The sequence below is a fragment of the Thermobia domestica genome, chromosome 8, assembly GCF_964235325.1.
Source record: "Thermobia domestica chromosome 8, izTheDome1.hap1.1, whole genome shotgun sequence".
NCBI lineage: Eukaryota > Metazoa > Arthropoda > Insecta > Zygentoma > Lepismatidae > Thermobia > Thermobia domestica.
Window position 1 is genome coordinate 156,326,016 of NC_137461.1, and position 24,041 is coordinate 156,350,056.

Consider the following 24,041-nt stretch of genomic DNA (forward strand, 5'->3'; position numbering starts at 1 on the left):
CTTTACCATACCTCTTACTGTTGGCAGCTATGCGGGCTCTGTAACAGGATAACGTGAGAAACTGCATGCTGCAATTCAAAAGATATATATATATATATATATATATATATATATATATATATATATATATATATATATATATATATATATATATATAATATACACTATGTGATCAAAAGTATCCGGACACTCCCAGAAATATACGTTTCATACTAGGTGCATTGTGCTGCCACCTAGTGCCAGGTACTCATTATCAGCGACCTCAGTAGTCATTATACATCATGCGAAAGCAGAATGGGGCGCTCCGCGGAACTCACGGAATTCGAACGTGGTCAGGTGATTGGGTGTCACTTGTGTTAGAAGTCTGTACGCGAGATTTCCACACTCCTAAACATCCCTAGGTCCACTCTGTCTGATGTGATAAGGAAGCGGAAACGTGAAGGGACACGTAGAGCACAAAAGCGTACAGGCCGACCACGTCTGTTGGCTGACAGACACCGTAGACTGTTGAAAAGGGTCGTAAAGTGTAATAGACAGACATCTATCCACACCATTACACAGGAATTCCAAACTGCATCAGGATCCACTCCAAGTACTATGACAGTTAGGCGTGAGTTGAGAAAACTTGAATTTCATGGTCGAGCGGCTGCTCATAAGCCACACATCACCCAGGTAAATGCCAAACGAGGCCTCGCTTGGTGTAAGGAGCGTAAACATTGGACGATTGAACAGTGGAAAAACGTTGTGTGGAGTGACGAATCACGGTAAACAGTGTGGCGATCAGATGGCATGGTGTGGGTATGGTGAACGTCATTTGTCAGCGTGTGTAGTGCCAGCAGTAAAAATCGGAAGTGGTGGTGTTATGATGTGGTCGTGTTTTTCTTGGAGGGGGTTTGCACCCCTTGTTGTTTTGCGTGGCACTCTCACAGCCCAGGCCTACATTGATGTTTTAAGCACCTTCTTGTTTCGCACTGTTGAAGAGCAATTTAGGGATGGCGATTGCATCTTTCAACACCATCGAGCACCTGTTCATAGTGCACGGCCTGTGGCGGAGTGGTTACACGACCATAACATAACTGTAATGGAGTGGCCTGCACAGAGTCCTACCTTGCAATCTGTAGAACACCTTTGGGATGTTTTGGAACGCCGACTTCGTGCCAGGCCTCACCGACCTACATCGATACCTCTTCTCAGTTCAGCACTCCGTGAAGAATGAGCTGCCATTCCCGAAGAAACCTTCCAGCACCTGATTGAAAATATGCATATGAGAGTGGAATATGTCATCAAGTCACCAAGGCTAAAGGTGGGCCAACAGCATATTGAATTCCATCAGTACCGATGGAGGGTGCCACGAACTTGTAAGTCATTTCCAGCCAGGTGTCCGGATACTTTTGATGACATAGTATATATATATTGTATGTATAGCCTAAAAGGAGTGAGTAAAATTGAATGCTAAGTTAATTTCCCTTGAAGTTTGCATCGGGAGAACAAAGTAGATGGCAAAAATTAGCAGTGAAAGGATGATAAAAGTCAGTGAAAAGTAACTCTCTCCGGAACAACTTCAAAATGTCAAATGGTAACATGCGTGGAATGCTACCTCATTCTATACATCTTGGAAAACTGTAGTAGGAAGTAAATTTCGATACGGGGAACCATTTCGTGAATGGCCACCACAACTAAATCTTGTTTCAGATAAACGTATGGGGTCCGTACAAGAAACACAATCGGAAATAAATCAACAGGACATAAATTTGATTAGATTCGATTTTCAATTTATCCTCTTTTTCAGCAATGTGGCTATGTAAAACGTGGACATACAGCTTACCGTGTGATCCAAGCTATATTAGGTCCTGCCTGGAATCCAACACGGGTCTCCGACACCAAAGCCTAGTACACCAAGTGCCCAGCCACAAGGCAATTAAGAGTATACAAATTGCATAAGACAGAGCCAATGATGTTGTAGTGGTGATCACAAGGAACCGCTTGAGGAGGATCTGGAAAACAACATGAAAATTTTAAATAGCAACATGGGTGATACATCTTGGAAAACGAAATAATTTATGTAGAAAAGAAGATGATATGGGGAATCGGTTCCAATATGGCCCCCAAAACTGTGTCCAGTTTCAGATAAACTTGCCTGGGCCGTAGTAAGAAAAGACATGACACTCTATGAGCGTAGCAAAGCATCTCGATTCAAACGTCAATAAGGCTGCTATCAAAACGGACGAGGAATATTAAGCTGAATCCTCCCCCAAAATGAGAAAATCAGTAAATTTTTAATAAACATTTTATCTATACAGTGCTGCCATATCATGTAACCAGACTTTGGGGACATTGTGTTGTGTCATGATCCATGAAATAGTAGGAAGTATTACAGTGAGAACTCGTGATTTCTCAAACCACAAAGTAGTAAATACAGCATGCCTACATTGTGAAACAAGACAATTTCCGCAGAACAAAAGCATGTGATTCCTGTGAATGGCAGTGCCCCGCTGAAGATACTAAAATCCATTTCTAGCTATCACCTAAACCTTTCTCTGGAAAAGCAATTTTAACAGCGGAAGACTGTTTGTAATTGTTGTTGCCGGGCTAATCACCACAGATGATCCTAATGTATTTTTTATCGACATTTCACATGAGAAAGGATACAGAGGGAAGAAGTAGATACCATTTGGTGGAGATAGAGTGAGGTTGCAAATTTTTGCATCAGTCGGTTGCTAGTCGGATCGCGCAGTCTGTTTCTGCAATGTGCCCACTGCAAACCCCCTTAAATGAACAATACTTGTTCGCGTATTTCTTATGTTTAATGATATCTAGGAAGTATATTAATTAAACTTTTCATGCTGTGTGTGGAGTGACATTACATTAATTATACGAAAAAATCTCTTAATGTATTTTTTAATGTAAATTTACTACAGATTGTTGTTAAATTTTGATATATTTTCTAGGTTATTTCCATTAGTAAGTGTTAAAAAGCAATACTTTATAGTTGTAATCTTTAAGATTTATCTCTGAGGAGAAACATAAAAACGACATCAAATAAAAAAATAAAAGCATAAATCAACAGCATATTACTAATTTGTAAAAATAAATTGAAAATAAGATTACACATTCATTCTTGGAACAGTTACAGTTCCTTCAAAACAACAAATAAAGGTCTAATTAATATAATTTTAAACTCAAAGCAAGAATGAGAGTAAAAATTAGATATAAGTCGTTCTCAACACCTTATTATTTCACCTACAGTGGCGTAACCCTCTTCGGGTAGTAGCTAGCGTCGGCTAGGTGCCAAAAAAACTTTATTATTTGTCGTTTCAATTTTAAGCTCATCTTTGGTGCCGCACAATGATAAAAAACAAGAACAGAAAAGAAATAACTCTAATCTAATTTCGTAGGTTAAAACTATGTAAGTAAAAATGTGCTTCTTTATAATCTAAATATCTCACGTGTAATATTATTGGATTATTGAGTCCCTTGTAACAAGAAGTTAGTTGTACTACAAAGATTTATGATCAACTCATGGCAATAAACCTATATCAGGGATAGTAAATAACAATTAATGTCCACTTTACTTAATTGACAAATCAATGGATGCCTCTTTGAATCAATGCATATTTATGTTTTTCCCTTATTGAAACGTATAATTAACGTGCCACTAGAAATGCGACACTCAGTGTCAGCCTCAATACTGCAAGCGTCACCTTATGCTATTCTAATTATTTTTGAAACTCTCATGAGATTATTGTCGTGAGTATTGAAGCAATATTTCATTTATCCGTTAAAGTCAACAGGTGGATATGGGAGTCAGATAACAACCGCATTCCCATTAGAATAAAACGTGAAAGCCCTAAATCCAACTAGTTTTGCCGTTCCTAAGAGATGTGTTTTTGCTTTTTTTTTCTTGCCTAAAACAATATTAGGGAAAATGAGTAACTTTATGTCTTAATAGATTGGATATTGCCACATCTCACGGAATAGCGGTTCATTTTCTCCACGAGACGAGGTCTTTCCACATTATCATACAAATATTTTGAAGTATCTAAACCAACACATGCCTAGAAGATCCGTTGGTTGTTAAACGGCTGCAGAAAATATATTCTGCACTTGGTATCGGATATCGAGTATGGGATTTGTTCCTGTCGCATTTTGTTAAGGACAAGATTTATATCTCTCCACTTCTATCTGCATCTTTTCAATTGAGAAAGTGTATTATCATAGCCATCCAAAGCACAAATCAGACTTTCTTGAGATGGTTTGGCAAGAATGTGATCACAGCTCAAACATCTACCGTATTGGACGTAAGGCACTCATCGAGTCTGTCTAAAATGAAAATAAACCCTCGGACTTTCCTCTTACCGATGACGCTATGGTCAAGTATTTATTTTCAGTATGAGCAAAAATGAAGCTTCCGGAAATCGTCCCATAATTTTTAACCATGATGTATTATGCCAAAGTGTAGTCAAGCTTCAAACGCATATTAATTGGTATGTTATTTAGTTTTGAAAAATATAATACAGTACTGTATGGTAAAGAAGCGATAGATGAGTTTTTCCTTTTCCTTTTTATTATTAAAGTTCCTGTACGCTTTATACACTAAATTACATAAAAGGTAATGTCTCTAATAATGTTTTTTCTATAAGTTGGATCTCCTGCTTAGATCAGCGAGAAGGTTTATGGTTGTTGGTTAGGAACCTCTTACTCGAAGCAGCGCAGATGTAAGATAATACTGTACCTCCTATCCAGTGAGTGTAGACTATGGTAAAGAACACGTAGTCCAAAGCAGCGCAGAGGTAATGTTAGGGAGTCTCTCCCACCCAGAGCAGCTTGGAGAGATAGAAAGGATATGATCAGTTTGTAACTGATGTCTTCGGATGCTGTGCATTCTCTTTTATTACTAGTTTTGGAGATGGAGCCTGTGCATGGGTTAAAGGGATCCTCTTCATGAATTTTCGCTTCTTCCTCTCATTTCTTCATGTCCTCCTCGTATTTTACCGGAGACGTAATCCATTTGCTGTTAAGTGGTGCTTGTGCTGAAGCACGTCTTGTTGCTTACTAATATGAGATATTAATTGCAATACTTTCTGGAACAGATCCTATTGTTACACTATAAAAATATTCTTTCCTACATCATCGTATAATTGAACTGTATAACGGAAAATTATTCCAATTCATTTCTTAGTAACATATTCAAAATTTTCAGTGGTGCTAAGAAAAACAAAACCTAAATTAATCATTCGGAATTACTAATTTTAAAATATTAACAATTATACCTGCTGAAAGAGATAGTCTCAAATTTAATTCCAGCTAAGTACTAGAGAACCGCTTGAGTAATATGAAGTCAAAATTGCAGAAAGCCTTGAATGATGGTAATTCTCCTACTTATAGAATTATCACATTTCCGTACTTATAGAATTATAGACCAATTCGATAACTAAGGAGCAAAGATAATAAATATAAATGTATTACATCATTTTCATAAAAGTCATATTTGTATCATTTCTGTACGAGTGGATATTACAGATACTACTTTCTCTTACGGCAATCAAACGTTAAACAAAGAAAAACTCGTCAACTAAAGCTCATCCCTCATTACTACTATTTGGTCGCGGTATTAAGCCCTGAGCCAGAATTTTTTGATAAAACTAATCCGAATTCCTGCATTATTTTCAAAACAAAAATTTTTCCAGAAATCCGCAATTTTTCAAGTTACACCTTTTTCTAAAGTCCAGATATTTTAATTTTATTATCAAGATTTTAGGAATTAAAAATTCCAAATCCAGCCATACTTACAACCAACTGATGTCAACAATCCCATGCAAAGGGCTAGGTTGGAGAGTTAGGTCGGAACAACACATTAGGAGAGTCTACAGGAAATATTACGACTTATTTCCATAATATTACCTTAAATAATGTGTTTAGATTGTGTTAATTCTTTTGAATAATTTAAACAACGGATATTACGAATGTTTCAAGTGTAGAAGAAACTGTACGGTATTTTTAACATCTTTCGGAAAATGTTTACTAAATTTACCATTGAAACACATAAATACATATACTTTTATTTCGGATATATATAAATGCATATATGTACCTTGAATTGTCCAGCTTTATAGAAAATATTCGCTTAGGTAAACAAAAATTGAATATGTTTTGTATGGAAGTTATCGAAGGTATTATTATTTTCTTGTTATGTTATTTATGTTAGAAAATGTCCTAATTCGTGGTAACTGTACATTTGTTCATTTGTTTATGTATTTTTCTTCATACATAAACAAAAACCGTCGGAAAGTCGAAAGAAATATGCATAATATCTATTCAGAATCTAACATTATTTATTACATCAATAATATGTTAGGAAACAAAATTTTTCTTTCAATCTTTTTATATGCAAACTTGCTACATGAAGTTGATTAATCGATATTTTATCATCTTATATTTGATCGATTTGAATCAAGAATAATTAGTTTATTTCCTAAGGTTGGATGATTAAATATGCCAATCGGACCTTAAATCACATAGTTTGACGAAACTAATCGTGAAAGACAAACAAATAAATGCTACTTGAGGGAAAGAGTAGCTCTACTGCGTTAGGCTGAATAACCAGAAATTTTGGTATTTGAAAATAAGACATACTGTTTCTAATTTATTAATTTTATCTCTAATTCAAGACGTAAATAACTCATTTGTAAGCCGAATAAAAATATAGCCACTTAAATATTAGCAAACTGCCTTGATGTATAGAAAATGCTTTAATGTTTCTTATTTTAGTATCTACCCGTTTGCAATCTTTTGAAAAGCGTTTATGAAATGAATCAGGAATCTCATGACCAGTGTGAAGAGAGGAGTTCCAATACTCATTTAGTAGTCCGATGATATTATATGAGACACTATCATACTGAAGGATCCATTCTAATTCGTGACTCTACAAATGTGTTGTGACCAGGAGAAAACAAACTATCGTTATCCATAAGAAAATTTATTATGCATGAGACTGCTAATGTAGTTTGATAAGCATGATCTGTCTTCTCTCTTTCTTTTTCACTAATTGTACCATAATCTTTCACTCTTGTTGTTGTTGTTGTTGTGTGTCAAAACATTACATTGAAATTTAGCCACAAGATTTATTCAGGAGTAATCACGTAACATTCACTGAACTTTTTTTTCGTATCAATGACTGAAAAGATTGATCGAGAGGTAGTGTGAAATATGTCGAGTAGAATATGAAAAAAGTCTTGTGCCCACCTGGTGTTTTGCTAAATACTTATATACGCTGAGTTCAAAACCACTGTGTTATTTTTCAGTCTGAGGATATAAGTAAATAAGAAAACATGTTTCAAATAACCGCGTGTAGAAAGAAGTGTCAAACGGGAATCGAACACGTGAACATTTGGGTTCAAGCAGGAGACATTATTATTTTGTTGCAACATTCTCCTATATTACGGATACTGTGTGACCGGGTTAGACTTGGTATAAAGAGATAAGTCTGCACCCTAGTTATATAAACAAAAGTCCGGATACATCACATGTCTCGATGATCTATTCCATCAATGGTGAACCGAAATAATAAATTAAAAAATGTCACTTGCAAGACAGAATTTTAGGAATTTTACTAGTATATGAGACCACTTACACCACTTTTACAAATGTATTGAATATGTGCAATTATTTCTGAACTTACCGCACAACTTTCCTAAGACAGTTATAATGTTTGTTTATTGGAAAACAGAATATATATAGGACCCACTTTTTAGTACTATTAGTTGTTGCTATCGTGATATTGACCTATTCTGACATAAAGTTGCAAATCAGAACCAGCAAAAGCTCAATGTTACGTTAAGAGGGAGAAGAAGTGCGTCACAGCGGCCGGAAAATTGGTGTTCAATTTAACATGGGATCTCAACCATTTTTTAGGCAAATCACGGTTTCATTTCGTTCTTTCGCAAAAATGTCTCAGTAGCGCACTAAATATGATGCATCTCATTTTAAAGGTGCAATTTGAACGCTGTGCGTGATATTTTCTTCTTATAAATACAGATAATTATAATCCAAATTCCCATAAGATAATGATCAAAATCAGACGGAAAAGTCTTCTGTTTTTTTTTTTTACAGTAAGGAAAAGAGCTAAAAACTCCGGACTTTTTTGAGAATGGAGTACAATCTTTGTATTTGTGCGCTACTGTACTATTTTTTCGCTGTTTCCAAAGACATCCATTTCACAATCGATGAGAAATTATATCCTTCATAATTGAATCTACAGAAATCAGAAATCAGATTTTTTCGTGTTCACGTACTTGGCCGTATAACTGCTAGATGGCACTATAGTCATTCCTCATCCCCCTTTCCTTCTCAGCGGGAGCCAGTCCTTTTGAAAATCTACTTTGAACTTCTTAACAGGGGCGGGAGGAAGGAAATCATTGTGAAGAACGGGAACTTCAAACACGAGGAATGGCAAAATTTATGACCTCTTTGGTTGATGGTTTCTGTTTCAGCAGTACAGTGTGTTTGTAGATGGTTTCTGTGAGAAGAAGTAATTTGTGTTTGTAGCGATAAAGTCAACCTTTCTACAAAAATTTGTGAAGGAGAAGCCGAACCAAAGTCTTCGTTTATCTATTCCAAGAAAGAAATGAAAACTTCCTGCAGGCTAAGAAGCAGGAGAAAAAATGCATGCAAGAGAAAAAATAAGATACATTATTATAATCTTTAGGATAGATTAATTCCCGAAATATTCTTTGTTTACCTGTCAAAAAATCAAGAATAATATGGTATAAAGCTCTTTCATCAGCTTCCATCGTACAACATACTAGACACACACATTTATATACATACATACATGTACATATATATATATATATATATATATATATATATATATATATATATATATATATATATATATATATAGTGGCGGATCCAGGATATGATCAAGGGAGGAGGTAAACCATAGTTTGCCTCTTTATCCAGAGTAAACAGGATTGAAGCCCATTTTATCCAGTGTATACCTGAGCGTCAAGGGGGGGGGGGGGCTATAGCCTCTATAGCCACCCTTGGATCCGCGCCTGTATATGTATACTATTTACAGTGCCGGAGTTACGTGTAAGCGAAACGAGCTATAGCTTAGGGCCCCGCTCTCTTGGGGGCCCCAAAATCTAAAGAAAAATTGGATTTCTAAAATATAAGAAAATTTAAAAAAATAAAGTAAAATTTATATATACGTAGCAACAGTGCTTCCTGCTGTGTAGCCTACGTTCGTGTAATTAATAGGGCTCCCTCTACCAGTCTGCTTCCTAAATTATCTCTAGTTTCTTCATTGCTGTATGTAGGGTGCGTATGTTCATCTGGACACATAAAGGACCCCATTACCTTCAACAGCTTGGGGCCCCACTAAACCTAAATCCGACTGACTATTTATGCATGTTTGCTCCCTCTTTTTTTGAAGCAGTGTTTCTTTGATATTGCTTCCAATTTCGGCAGGTTTTACCAAGGGGGGAAGAGTCCTTACTCATTCCAGGCATTCAAACTAGGGACTGGACTACTTGCTTCCAACATTCTGTCCCCCATGTTTCCCGGTCTGAATCAATTGTCTAAAGCCCATAAAACATTCAAATTCATATGTAGATGTTGCTCATCAGTGTCGACACCTAAATATTTCTCAATCAACGGTAGGGGTGTTTGGTATCCTCAATCTGTCTCACTCTTATTAGCGGAGCGGTAGTAATATTCGGTAGTAATTCTTTTAAAAAAATGTTTTTTAATGTATGTAGTAACGCATAGGAAACTAAATTTTAATATACCCTAGTAGTATAGAAACGTACCATACGGTACCTTACCAAAATAAACACCCTATGCCAAGGACGCAAACATTAACAATAATAAAAAAAGATAATAATAAACATTTTAAAGATATTCTGTCATTAATCAAGTCGCACTTAAAAGTTTAAAAAAATGTTTATGCGTGACTAAAAAAAAAAGGAATGCGCTCTCATATAGGCTTACAGTTACTTTATTAATTCTTAAAATGACGCACTCCATTCTTTTTATTTAGTCTTGCATAAACAAAATTATTTTTAACTTTTTAGTGGGAATTTATTAACAAAAGAATGTCTTTAAAAGATGTCTTATCATTTTTTTTTAATTCGTTGGACACCTTTTCCAAATCCTAAATTGATATGCAACCAGGGATACCAGGGCTGGTTAAAGGCTAGTATTTATTTTAGGATAAGGAAGCTGAAAATAAAAACACATTAAAATTTGCTTTTAAAATAAATAGATATATTGCAAAGTATGAAAGTAAGAATGGAATATTGTTTTGTCACCGGACTTACATCGCTCTGCAACAGTTCTTAGTTCTATGACGTCAGGAAATAAGTTCAATTTATACGAACACTTATTTAATGTTTGAAACAAACACCTGTTACATCCTTGTACACTCATGTCCAAAATGATTGTCGCATTTCTGTAACTGTATTCTTGTAAAAATATCATGTAATAATGATTTTGCAGGAGACTTTTAATACTAATACTATGTGTACAATCGGGAAATATATGTGGTAAATTTCATAGGAAAATACAGTAATTATAAATACGAAGATTAGAATGAGTAAAATAAAATGTTGCTAAATGGACACGAAAGTTTTGTTTTCGTTTTATTGTTCTTATTTACTGCTCTTTTGACACGAAATTTGCCACATACATGTCTTTGCCGATTGTACGCATACTAACATTATAAGAAATACCGGGTGAATTCGATATCAAATTATATTCCTACAATAACATATTTATAGACATGCGACAATAATTTTGGACATGAGTGACACATCTTTTAATTCTATTGTTAATGAAGTGGTCTATTTCCCCCAATAAAAACCAACATCAAGCAGGGCATGTGCTCCCTCCTGTCCTTCTAAGCCGGCCCCCAAGGCTGAATGTAACATTGCGGCTTTTTCCTGTTATAATAGGAAAAACTCAGGATGGTCAGCAACTGGTATCGAACCCAGGACCATTCGAATGTGAAGGTGAGAGAGAGGGTAAATCTGGTGGTCATATTTTGAAAAGAAAATAAGGAAATGGATTCCACTAAAAAAATGATTCACATTGTAAATACATTTCAAATCTTTGTCTGGGTTTTCTGCCTTTCAATTCCAAGTTTTTTTTTTTAAACCACGAAGGCTCTAAATAAATTAGAATATCGACTCTCCCGTGTTTTTTTTTTTAATATTGTCATGGTTCTTCATTTTATATCAGATTCTTCCCGCACTATTCTGTTATTTACCATAGGTAGAATCCTTTGAGAAAGAGACAGGCGACAAGTGCTTTAGTTCTCTATGGTATGTTTGTGACCGTTGTAGATATTTGAGTGGCTCTCTGACACGGAGCTGACGGCTGATATCATGTTGGTCCCTCTTATTTATTTGTTTCTTCAGTTCTGTTTCTCTTTTAGCCAAAAGAAAAGAATTTCACTCTTCTGTCCCATTTACAGCCGTAACCATCCCCCTCCTACGCTGTCCAACTTTGACCACATGCAGGGGAAAACGAAGGAAAAGGACGGGTGCATTTGCTTTGACGGCATTTCAGCGACAACCCCATCTGTTGCCAAAATAAGGAAACACTTTGCACTGCGATATCTTCGATTTGTCAAGGTCACTTGACTCCCGCCGGCTCTTAATGGGAATAAATCTCCGCGCCGAGTGCTGCATTTGTAGACGCCTCAAAAATGGAAACTATAACCTGGTTAATTAAAATAATCCACAATTGCCACCACATATATTTTTGCCATTGCTCAGCCAACGATTGAATTCTGTGGCGAGAGATTTGTGCAGCCTACTTTCAAAATTCTAAAATCCATGTTGCATGTTCCGATAACCAGAGAAGATCTTCCATTCCATGATGTAATTGAATGCTGGAAGAGATAGCAGAAATTAGGAGAGACACCAGAAGAATAAAGTGGATGATAAAGATTTTCATTGACAGTCTTCAACGTACTTTGAGCAAAATTCTCTTATGCATTTTCGTGCAACGTGAGAACACAACTTTCAAACATTTCTGAATTCTTGCAGTAATTGATTCCTCTCGACGGTAAAAGACATGGAGGATCAGCTCCACCATATATATATATATATATATATATATATATATATATATGTGTGTGTGTGTGTGTGTGTGTGTGTCAAGAACAAAAGTATTTTCTAGAGCAATGGGGAAACATTCTGGATTTTGGGATCTTACCACTGCCCTGACCATTTACAATTGAGTTGGTTAAGGCCAGATTGATGTAACTCCATTTTCGGTTAGAAATGTTTTTGTTTGTTTTGGTGTCTCATTATGTGACCTAAACATTGCAGTGTTTTGTGTGTTTTCGGGGCGTTACCAACAGAAATACTATGTACTGCTATTATTCTTAACGAACAGTATATTTGTTGGTAACACCCTGAAAACACACGACACACTGCAATGTTTAGGTCACGTAATGAGAAAACAAGAACAAAACAAAATCATTCCTAACCGCAAATGAAGTTACACCAATTGGACCTTAACCGACTCAATTGTCATAGTCCTATTTTTATTTTTCATCGAAAGTACTTACCCGATTTAGGAAGCATTCATGGTTATTTCTTCTACTAAGAGAATTGTACATCTCGAGACGTCGTTTTCTATTGTCCAGTATCGAGTCATGTGGCACCCTTGAGTCCAGTATTTGTACTTTACTGGTTATAAGAGCCGTTATATGATAGTGGATAGTGTATACCTAATTCATCTGCAAGGAGACAAATACTTTGGTGATAGTTCGTTTCACCTGTTTCTGAGGTATGCATCCGAAAATGATATTGATTACCCTCGGGCTTATGCAGGGTGTTCGAAATAGTGTTGTAAAATTTCCGGAAATTTTGAACCGGCTGGTAAAAACAGATTTTTCCGGTTTCTTGCCGGAAAATTTGGGAAAATAAAAATCTTTGTATTAGGTCAGTTTTACTAGTAATGGAATAGTTTTTTTTTTCGAACGCGTGAAAAATGTAAATTGAGAAATTTCAAATTGTGAATATTTAAAAAAGAAGCATTCGAAAATAAAACTGTTGTAAATATTCTTGAAAATTAATAGTATGCACTCATATCCTTTATGTGCATTTCAGTCGTTTAGGAGTACTCCTGGTTGTGTATTAATTACAGAAATTTATAATTACATACACATCTACCATCATGAAGGGTTTCTGTTGCAACAAATAGGGCTCTTGAATGAAACTGACTTCTTAAATGTGCTCTTTGATCTAGTGAAATTTTAATCAAATTACTTCTTAAAAGAAAGAGCAGTAGGCAATTTTACTAATACTCATGCACTAACAAGGGAAGGGAGGGATATTATATATCGAAGTGGAAGATGGTTCATATACCAATTGAAAGCACTAATGACACCTATTATGAAACTGTAATAAAAGTTTTCCGAATGCATATACAGTACGAGTTATATGAATATACAGGGTGTCCAGAAAGTCCGTTGCCACCCCTAGAAGTCGCAAACGGTGAGACAAATGCAAAAACAGGAAAACACGTTTGTCATCATTTCAAAAGTACAACGCATCAAAGTAAAAAATGTTCTCCCAGGGTAACTCACAGGTTCCAGGCGGGGTCCAACTTAAAAATTACAAATGATAACGGGACCAAGTGGCATATCGTTGGAAAGCTGTTAGGAAATGAAAGAAGACAGAACAAATCTCGACTCTCTAAAATTACCCTGTGCAAAATGGTTGCCATTCAAAATGTACATCCTCATTTCGGTTCTCCGAGCGCATTGGCTTTCCATTTTGCAATCGGCACTTTTCACTGTGAGACACTTGCACGTATTCGCTATTCCTGGTGCAAGAAAAGTTTTTGTTTGAATCATTTTATACTTGATAATCCAGACATCGAGCATAAGTAGCACTATAGTACATTCTAGCCAGTTCCATACTTAAAGATGTCAAAGTTATTTCTTTTCTTTTCATTATTTCTAATTTTTTTTTATTTTATGATATTATTTTATTTATTTAGACATTACTGGGCCCAAATAGCAGAATCTCACATTAGGGAAATTTCCTTTCTTTCTGTTGAGTACAATAATTAAAGTGAAAACAAACTAAAACCTGACTACAGACAGAAGAACTAAAACGCAAGATATTTGAACAGTGTTATCGTAGTGCGTCCAGACTTGTTCCATCTACTTTCATATAATAACAGCTTTCAAACGATACATTATCTCCCTTGCGATTTGAAAATTTTGAGGAGGAACCCGTCTGGGACCCTGAGGAGGACCTTGGACAAATATTATTAGTTTCAAACATTGTAATGTTGAAATGATGACAAAAGGATTCTTATGTTTTGACATGTCTCACCGTTTCAGTTATTTTTTTTGTTTTGTTTTGTTTTTGGGTGGCCATAGACTTTACAATGACGTTTTTGCAGAAATTTTGACCGGCAGCCTTTTTGCACAGGGTAATTTTATAGAGTCGAGACTTGTTTCGTCTTCTTTCATTTCCTAACAGATTTCCCGGCAGATCAATTCCCTGTTATGTCCGATATGTTACTTGATCCCCTTACTATTTGCACTTTTAAGTTGGACCCCAACTGGAACTCTCCGGGTGGCCCCGGGACAACATTTTTGCTTTGATGCGTAGTACTTTTAAAATTATCAAACACGTGTTTTCCTGTTTTGGCATCTGTCTCACCGTTTGCGATTTTTGGGATTTTTGGGATTTTCTGGACAACCTGTATACTCATATAACTCGCACAGTATATGCTCTCGGATAATTTTTATTACAGTTTGGTAATAGGCGTCATTCGTGTTTTCGACTGGTGTATAAACCATCTTTCACTTCGATATATAATCTCCCACTCTTACTTGTAAGACACATAATTACTATTATTTAATATTCAAATACAGACTTTAATATAAATTTGATGTACAAATTTTTTATGTAAACAAATACATGTTTCCTAACGCGACAAATTATCTACGTATATAAAATGAATGTGACTTTATTTGTAGCTTAACAACTCTTGAACCACCAGACTGATCTCGATAAAAAATAAAAAAAAATCAATATAGATGAGGTTCAGGCCTGGGATGGATTTCACTTTGAAAGTGCAACTTGAAGGAAGGATATATATTGAAAATTACCGATCATAGTGTCGAACTCAGTTTTCGGAGCTGCTGAGATGAACAGTGAAATTTACGATGAAGTATAAATTCAAATTCAGCACTGTAACTTGGGGAAAGGGGAGGGAGATAAATAAAATGATAAAAATTGACCGGTATTTGTATCAAATAAATAGTATTCGTGATTGCTGAGATGAACAGTAACATTTCCGATGCTGTTTAAATAAAAATTCACGCCGCAACTTAGGGGATGGGGAAGGGGAGATATACAAAAATGGCTGAAAAGCCTATATCAATATCGAATCCATGGTTTTCGGAAACGCTGAGGTGAACAGTGACACTTTCGATGCAGTTTAAATCCAAATATATCCCTGCACACTGGGGGAGCAGGGATATATTTAAAAATGATACAATGATCGACATTAGTGCTAATCCATAGTTTTAGGGGACGCTGAGATGAACAGTGAAACTTCTAAAGCCATTTAAATCCAAATTCAGCGCCGTGACCTAGGGGCAGGGAACATATACAAATGATCGAAAATGACCAATATTAGTGTTGAATCCATAGTTTTTGGGGTTGCTGTGATGAACAGTAACACTTCCGATGCTGCTTAAATCCAAATTCAGGCCCATAACTTGGGTAAGAAGAGATGTAGAAATATGATCGAAAATGACCGATATTAGTGTCGAATCCATAGTTTTTGGGGTCGCTGAAATGAGTAGAAACACTTCCGATGCCGTTTAAATCATTAATTCACCCTCGTAACTGCGGGATGGAGGAGTGGGGAATATATATATAAAAATAATCAGAAATGACTGATATTGGTGTCGAATCCATGGGTTTTGGGGTCCTGAGGTGAACATTAACTCTTCCGATGCTGTTTAAATCCAAATTCAGCGCCGCAACTTGGGGGAGGGAGAAGGGGCGGATATATAAAAATGATCAAAATGGCCGATATTAGTGTCGAGTCCATAGTTTTTGGGGTGGCTGAGATGAACAATGACACTTCCGATGCCGTTTAAATCCAAATTTAGCCCCCACTAGTTACTCCTAAAGGGGGAAAGTGACATGTAAAAGTAATTGAAAATGACTAATACTAGTGTCAAATTCATAGTTTTCCTGCTAGCGAAATACGTTGTATACATAACAGCAAATAAGATTAATATCAGGCGAAGAAATAGTTTTTAATTATATTTTCCGGGTTTTGCCAATATTTCCGAACAAAAGATTTTTCTAATTGGTTCAAAATTTCCGGAAATTTTACACAGCACAAGAAAGATGCGTATCTTCATTATATATATATATATATATATATATATATATATATATATATATATATATACAGAGTGAATCAAAAGTCTGGACACGGTAGAATAAATCGAGAACTTAACTTCGGATCGAAAAATCAAAAAAACACGTTTTTAGTAATATTAAAAAATCTATCTGATGAAACCAAACTTGACCCTCTAGACCCACTCCCTGGGGGTTGGAGTGAGGTCAATTTTGAAATTTCTAATGGAAACCCCAATTTTTGATTGCAGATTTGGATTCTACGGCCCAAACTATGTAAAGTTTCATCAACACTTTTCCGTCGATGCATAACATGGCGCAGTAATCGGGGAAAATAAATGGCCCCTAAATACTCCCATTTCGTTCATGAGCTTGGTACCTCTGTTCTCGTTCAGTGTCACTGGTTCACTTCTCTGTTCCTTCTCGTCACTGGATAGAAACACACTACACACAGGCAGAAGACACAGAGAAAGGCACACCTTCTTCATTCGGGCTTCGGGCAGTATCAGTGTTGCAAACCAGAAAATTCAAAAGCGGCGAGTAGAGGAAAAAAAATAATACAATTAAAAGTAAAAGGAAAATTGAAGAAAAGTATAGCTATTGAAGTATCTGCTTATTGCACTATGGTGTTTTTTGACTTCTGTATCTAAGATGAAAATGTATTGATATAACTGTTTTCTAATCGCTAAAATATGACATTCATTAGGGTCGATTGTACCATTCTCTGATAAAGATAAATTATCGGAATGATCCAACCTTGTCGCGGTAGTAGATCTCATCTTACACAAAATAACACATGACCACTGCGACCAGTGTTATCTGACGATTAAAAGATATCAGGATAGTGTAGAATTGGCCCTATAACGTGCAAATGTTCGAATGGTGTGAAATTATCAAAAATAGCCTGTAACTGTCAAGCTAATTTATGTTTGAAATAACAGGTGAACCAAAAGTTTGACCACGTTAGAGTAACTGGAGAAATACACTTCTGATCATAAAAGCGCAAAAAAAAGTATTTAATATGTTTCAAGAAGCTATCCGATGATATCAAACGCAACACTCCGCCCCCACCTTCTGAAAAGGAGTAGGGGGGGCAATGATTTTTCAAATGGGAAGCTCCCCTCTTCGTTTATGAGCTTGATATTAGCCCCGACCGTCTGTACAAGGTGCAGTATTTTGAGAAATAAGCGTCGGATCAACAAAGTTATTCAATGGTACCAAACACGATACCGCACCCTACCGCTAGGTGGGGTTAGCTGAAAGATTTGAAATTGAAGCTTTTATTTCTTATTGCAGAGTCGGATTCTGCGCACAAACCTGTATAAGATTTAGTCGAAACATCGTTGTGGCTGTGTGACGTGGCGCTGTAATGGCGAAATCAGGAGAACTCCCTATATGAACTTTAATTACCTTCAATGCTGTAGACGTGATGAAAGAAGTATACATGTGATCAAAAAACAAAAGAAAATGTGTGACTATTGGGTTTGTTAGGGTGTTTATCGTTCCTTTTCCGCAGTGGGACGAGAGAGACGGGACCTACAGTTGAAAGTGGGATCCGAACCTCTATTAGGTTTTGGAACCGAGACGTTCCCCATGAACAATTGCCGACGAAATTTGTCCGACCGTCGTCGATTATTGGGTGACAACAGCGAAAAGGGTGTGCTAGTGCTGGTTCAAAGGCGGCTGCCTATTTGTCGGCTTGGCAGCGAACACCGTGACGGCCCCGCCGCTGTTCAGGAACGGCAGCTATGAGACAGACGGCTGTCTTGGCCCAGCAGTGGCACGACGTCGTCCCCCGAAGCGACGGCATCATGATTTTCGCCATCATTTCGCCTGATTTGTGCGAATAGTCGGACTGCGACTCACGAGACTGCTCGCAGTCTCGCATAGTTTTAGATGGGTGAAATTATTATTGAATTCTTTCTTTACTTCTTCTTCTCCTTATTATTATTATTATTATTATTATTATTATCTGCTAGTAGTAGTAGTAGTAGTAGTAGTAGTAGTACTAGTGATCGTAGTAGTAGTCTGTAAAGGGTAGTAGTCTGTAGTAGTATGTTTTATTTTTATTTTTAATCCTTTCATCCTTTAATTTTTAAATGTCTATAATGTGCAGTGGCGTATTTAGGGGGGTCGCTTCCGGGCTTAAGCCCCCCCCGAAATCTTACTTAGTATAGTAAAGTAAATGAAATATCTTGCAGAATTTTCACATTTCCAGGCAAAGTCCCCCCGAAAGTTAGCAAAGCCCCTCCCGAAACAAAATCGTAAATACGACATTATTAATATGTCATCAATAAATTGATCACATCGGACCCTAGACAAGATTAGATTCTGTCGTTCCAATATAATTTCAAAACTAAAGGAGTTACCACTAAAGAGCATTGTATGAACAGAGTGCACATTTCAATACATATGTACGGTACCACCTTAATTTCGTGGAATGGATGGGGCCACGGTGGCTCAGTGGTACAGCGTTCACCTCTGGTGCTTGGGGTCCTGGGTTCAAAACCTGCTCCCGCGAAATGAACTTTGTGGTAGACAAACACCGTGTGCGTGGGTTTTCTCGGGGATCTCCCGTTTCCTCCCACTTTCTTAATTCCACCATTTCATTCATCTCTCTCATAATTACCGTCTCCTTTAGCCTAACCGGCAAAATCGTGGGACCTAAAACTCAAAAATTTCATTTCATTTTCGTGGCATGGAGTCCTCTTAAGTACGTTGATCGAACTTTCGTTCGGGATAGACATGACGAAGGTTATAGGCGTAACCTGTAATTTGAGCATTATAGTGGAGCATTTGTACAAGAAGTGATACCTGTGTGTGAGTGTGTGTGTGTTATTCGTTTCATTATTGTTTTCTCTTCTCACATGCAACGTATGGATGTGTGAATTATAACACGTTTAGTGGCACGTGACATGGGATTGCAACATTGGGATGGCATTGCTCGTTCGTTCATTCACATGTTAAAGCGACTTTTACCTGAGCGATTCGTTTATAAGTGGCAGGTCGTTAACGGTGACGGATCTGTTGGTAACGATTCTCGGTCTAACAGCAAAATGTCTTTCTTTTTCACCCCAAACAGTTAATTTACTTTCGCCGATTATGGCGCCATATAATGCATCGACGGAAAAGTGTTGATGAAACCTTACATAGTTTGGGCCGTAGAATCCAAATCTGCAATCAAAAATTGGGGTTTCCATTTGAAATTTCAAAGTTGACCCCACCCCAGCCCCCAGGGGGTGGGTCTAGAGGGTCGAGTTTGGTTTCATCAGATAGTTTTTTTAATATTACTAAACACGTGTTTTTTGGTTTTTCGATTCGAAGTTAAGTTCTCGATTTATTCCACCGTGTCCAGACTTTTGATTCACTCTGTATATATATATATATATATATATATATATATATATATATATATATATATATATTTGATTTTAACATACCGATATTAACTAAAATTATTCTGTCCCTGTTATTTTACACTTCCCTGCCATAAAACGATAACTTTATAAGGTTACTTGAGATAATTTAAATTACGTCTACATTAATTAATCTAAGAAGGATTATATTTTAGGATCTTTTGTAGCAATAACTCCACTCTATCACGGTGCTAACTTTAAAGGAGTGGTATAATTATATTTGTTGCCACAAAATTTCCCAATTCTAATACGAGAAATGTAACTACTCAATGATCTTAACTGCAAACTAGTAAGTTTAAAATAATTTTCATTTTAAAAGTATAATGCAGTAAAATTTTTGAAAACTTCAATTTTTTCGTTTTTTTCCAAGCTCGGGGAAAAAATGTAATTTTTTTTTTTTTTTTTTTTTTTTTTACACAAAAGTTTCGGGTGTTTTCCAGGCCTTTACAACACTAGTTCCAAAGCAACACCGTAGCGTTTGGGAGGTGATTCCTGACACCAAAATAAGACAAAAAGTATAGACCAACCTAGGTGCACAAATGCTTCCTTTCGGAGATATAGGCTGCCGAAAAGATGAAAACTGAACTTTAAAGGTCCATAACTCCAAAACTATGGGATCTACTGTAGTCGGGTCAAGACTTCACTTAGGAACTAATATGTGCACTATCCAACTGTACATATTTCAGAATCCTGGTGTAGTCACGCAACAATTTTTATAGAAGGAACTTCTCTACGGGTATATAATTTGAAGTAATTCATCAACTAGTTTTATAAAGATTGTTGCGGAAGTACTGAAGGATTTTGAAACTTGGATGTTTGGGTAGGACACATACTAGTTCCCAAGTAAAGTCTTGACCCGACTATGGTAGGTCCCATAGTTTTGGAGCTATGGATATTTAAAGTTCTTTTTTCATGTTTTCGTCAGCCTACATAACTCCGATAGGAAGCATTTGTGCACCTAGGTTGGTCAATCACCTCCCAGATGTTGTCGGTGTTGTTTTGAAACGCCCCGTATTCCAATATTGTGTCATCGAAAGGAACGTTTTCAAAGAAACTACGAACAGTATGTTCATTCGCCTTTTTGGCGCAAATGTACTAATTACAGCTTTTGTGGGTTGCTGTTTAAAATGTCCTAGTTTGAATTTGTAAAGATAAGTCACTTGCTAGAGTGTATCATCAATTGTGAAATTTCATACTGTGCTGTTCAGCAACGCACTACCACCTATCTTCTTGGTACCCTACTACATTTACTGGACGCGTACAATGTTTGCCACTTAGACGAATCCTATCTCTGTTATGTTATTAAGGTGAGTTTCCTACATATGTCAAACTATTCGCATCAACTTAATAAATTGATAGTAAAATTAAAATCTGTCATACGCTTTTCGGAACTCCCGACAAACAGTAGGAATTACTGTTGATAAGCTACAAATAATATAATCATCCATAAGTGTGGACCCGGTGAAATTAGAATATTAAATCGTCTTGTAAGGTATATTGAATGATTGATTCATTTTGATTTATTGTATGTATGAAGGATAATAGGGTATTTAACATATACCTGCTATAAACAATATCAACTAATCAACTATGTTTTATTTACAGGGAAAAGCAGCTCAATAGACACAGTAATATAATGTACTTCGAGACATTGACAGAAGAAAGGAAAGAATATTTGCTGAAAGAGCATGGAGAGAATTTCATTCAAGTGGAGAAAGATATAAAATATTTGAAAGAATGGCTCAGAAAACAGCCTCATTTACCGATTGGTTTAAGTGAGTTTGTCGCGTAAGTGGATATTAGTCGTCTTTGGACTAGTATCTGCAACAATACCTTTTTAAAACCTGAATTGATTATACACTAGATTTAGATTAATCGCCATATTTAAGGAAAGGAAAACTTAGGTATAAATTAATTCGTCATACTATTGAGGACTATCTTAAAGTGTAACAACCTCGTATCCTAGGAAGAAAATATAACATTTAAGATTATATAGCAGTCGTCATTATAAATGAATCAAAATGAGAACAATAAGTATTTCTTCAAGTGAATAGATAACTGGGAATAAAATCGAACATCATTAGAATTGTGTCAAACGTTACAGAGCTAGGTAAAACGGACATGAAAAATATGATAATATATACTTGTTTTGATTTTAAATTGCAAGAAAGGAATTGCTTCTAGAGAGGCTTAAATAATTATTGAGTTATATAACCGTAACTACATTCAGAAACAGTTCTATCGCAGTCACTACAAAGTGAAATATAACTTACAAGTTGTATGTTATGACGTAAGTACTCGATTTTAGTTAAACACTATAAATAGTAAAGTTACAAAGGAGCAAAACTGGTGACAATATGTTGTGTAAATGCATTATGCAACTTTCGACCTTTGTTAATCACTGAGAGACTTACGTGCCAAGAAGTGCTAAATTTGTGCAATATTCAGTGTGTGAGTTGAAAAATCCAAAACATTCATATGAGTGCATAAACATGTAAAGAGACCATTATCTGTATGTGTAGGAGTTTCATATAATCTGGCAAGAAAGTCAAATAATAGAAATATACCAGGTCAACTGGAGTAACAGTAACGCATCAATGTGCATTTTTACGTATGTCCGATTACGCATTTTTCGTCCATTTTTTAATAATCTTGTGACACTATTTATTATAATACTCACTGCTCTAATTACATTCCAGGATAGTGTGAATAGGAGGTAGATTCAAAGGTTTTGACGATGGACTATCCAGCATTGAAAAAGAGATCTATTTGGAAATTCTAATGAGACTTCCGAATTTATATCTGTCTTTTATATATTTGTGTGTCAGTTTCCTATGGTTCACATAATTGTCTTAATATATCTATATACAATATCCACTATCTATGGTTTATACCTATATTTTTTCATCAAGGTAATTTTTGTCATAAAACTATTTAGTTTGATCGAATTATTTAGGTGGTGTGTTCACAAGTTGATATAAAGTGTCTACAGCTTTTTTAGTTGAATTACAATCCAATATTATGTTAGGTTTCTTGTCAACTCGGTTGCTGATTTCTTCTGTGTGAAGAATACTCACGAGCACATCGTTTCTAATTTTCATAAGGATATAATACGCAAAGCTTGTATTGTTTGCAAAATAAAACAACGGTGAATGCAGTTCTTTGTTTGACAAAATTTTCGGAAGTTTAGGTTTGCTTTTCCTTATTGTTCCAAGCATGGTTATTTTCGTTCCAAGAAGATGCTGTCCTAAAGTGAACGAGATGAAAAAATTATACAAGTTGCACTCTGGCCAATTAGTTAGGAAACAAGATCACTCACAACAAGAATACCTTGCTTTCATCTCAGGCTATGCACCAGATTCTTTACATAGACCCCCTATATGTACATGTTGCTTGAGTACGTAAGATATTTTGCTATCATATATAGTCCAGATTTTTATACCGTATTTTTCCGGTTTACTTGGTATATATTGCTTGAATGGGCAACGCCCTTTAAATTCTAATAATTGTTCATCAACAGTAACGTTTGCATCAGGATAATATAGCTTAGGAAGAACTTCTATCCACTTTTCCCACACATCACGAAAGTAGATACACAAGTTCTGCGAGAAATATAAGACAGCAGTTGAAAATTCACTTACACACCACAGAAAAACTTCTTCGGGTCATATTGACTCGAACAGTACATTAGTAACATATAGAAAAATTTCGAAAACCGTTAAGAATAAAAGTTTGAGATTTTCAGAAAATATAATTTGGATTGAATAAAACAAAGTCACAAACTTGATTCACATTACAAAAACTTTTATAAATTTTATGAGAAATCAAAATCCATTTCGGGTGAAATAGACCAGAACAGAACCGCAGGGTTAATTGTATTTACAATTATAAATTTGACACTGTGAATCATACAATATAAAAACAGTGTTTAAACGTTAAGATCTTGGTGAAATACTCGTGTCCAGAAAACTCGTAAAGTTTATGGTCTTTTCTCGTGGCTGATACTAATGTCGTATATCATAAAGTTCCCAAATACTAAATTTTGTAACTCCACATCCAAAGGATCGAAATATGAATTACGTGTATATAATTGTGCACTTAATTTACCAGTTGGTATGAAATTTATAAAAGACTCAAAATTGTTTCAAATTGCTTCATTTGAGATGTAAAAGTTATTCAGAATAGTTATCAAGGTAACCTGTTTACTCTA

General features: G+C 35.8%; 1 protein-coding gene across 3 annotated transcripts in view; it reads left to right on the plus strand.

Annotated features, from left to right (window-relative positions):
- LOC145693305 (alpha-tocopherol transfer protein-like) overlaps positions 1 to 24,041 on the plus strand; it is a 103,097-nt gene that overhangs the window by 46,657 nt on the left and 32,399 nt on the right. For all 3 annotated transcript variants that reach the window (XM_081769170.1, XM_081769169.1, XM_081769171.1), the window contains exon 2: positions 21,437 to 21,606. In XM_081769170.1, the coding sequence (XP_081625296.1) occupies positions 21,468 to 21,606 (139 nt within the window). In that variant the 5' untranslated portion in view covers positions 21,437 to 21,467. The remainder of the gene's footprint in view (positions 1 to 21,436; positions 21,607 to 24,041) is intronic.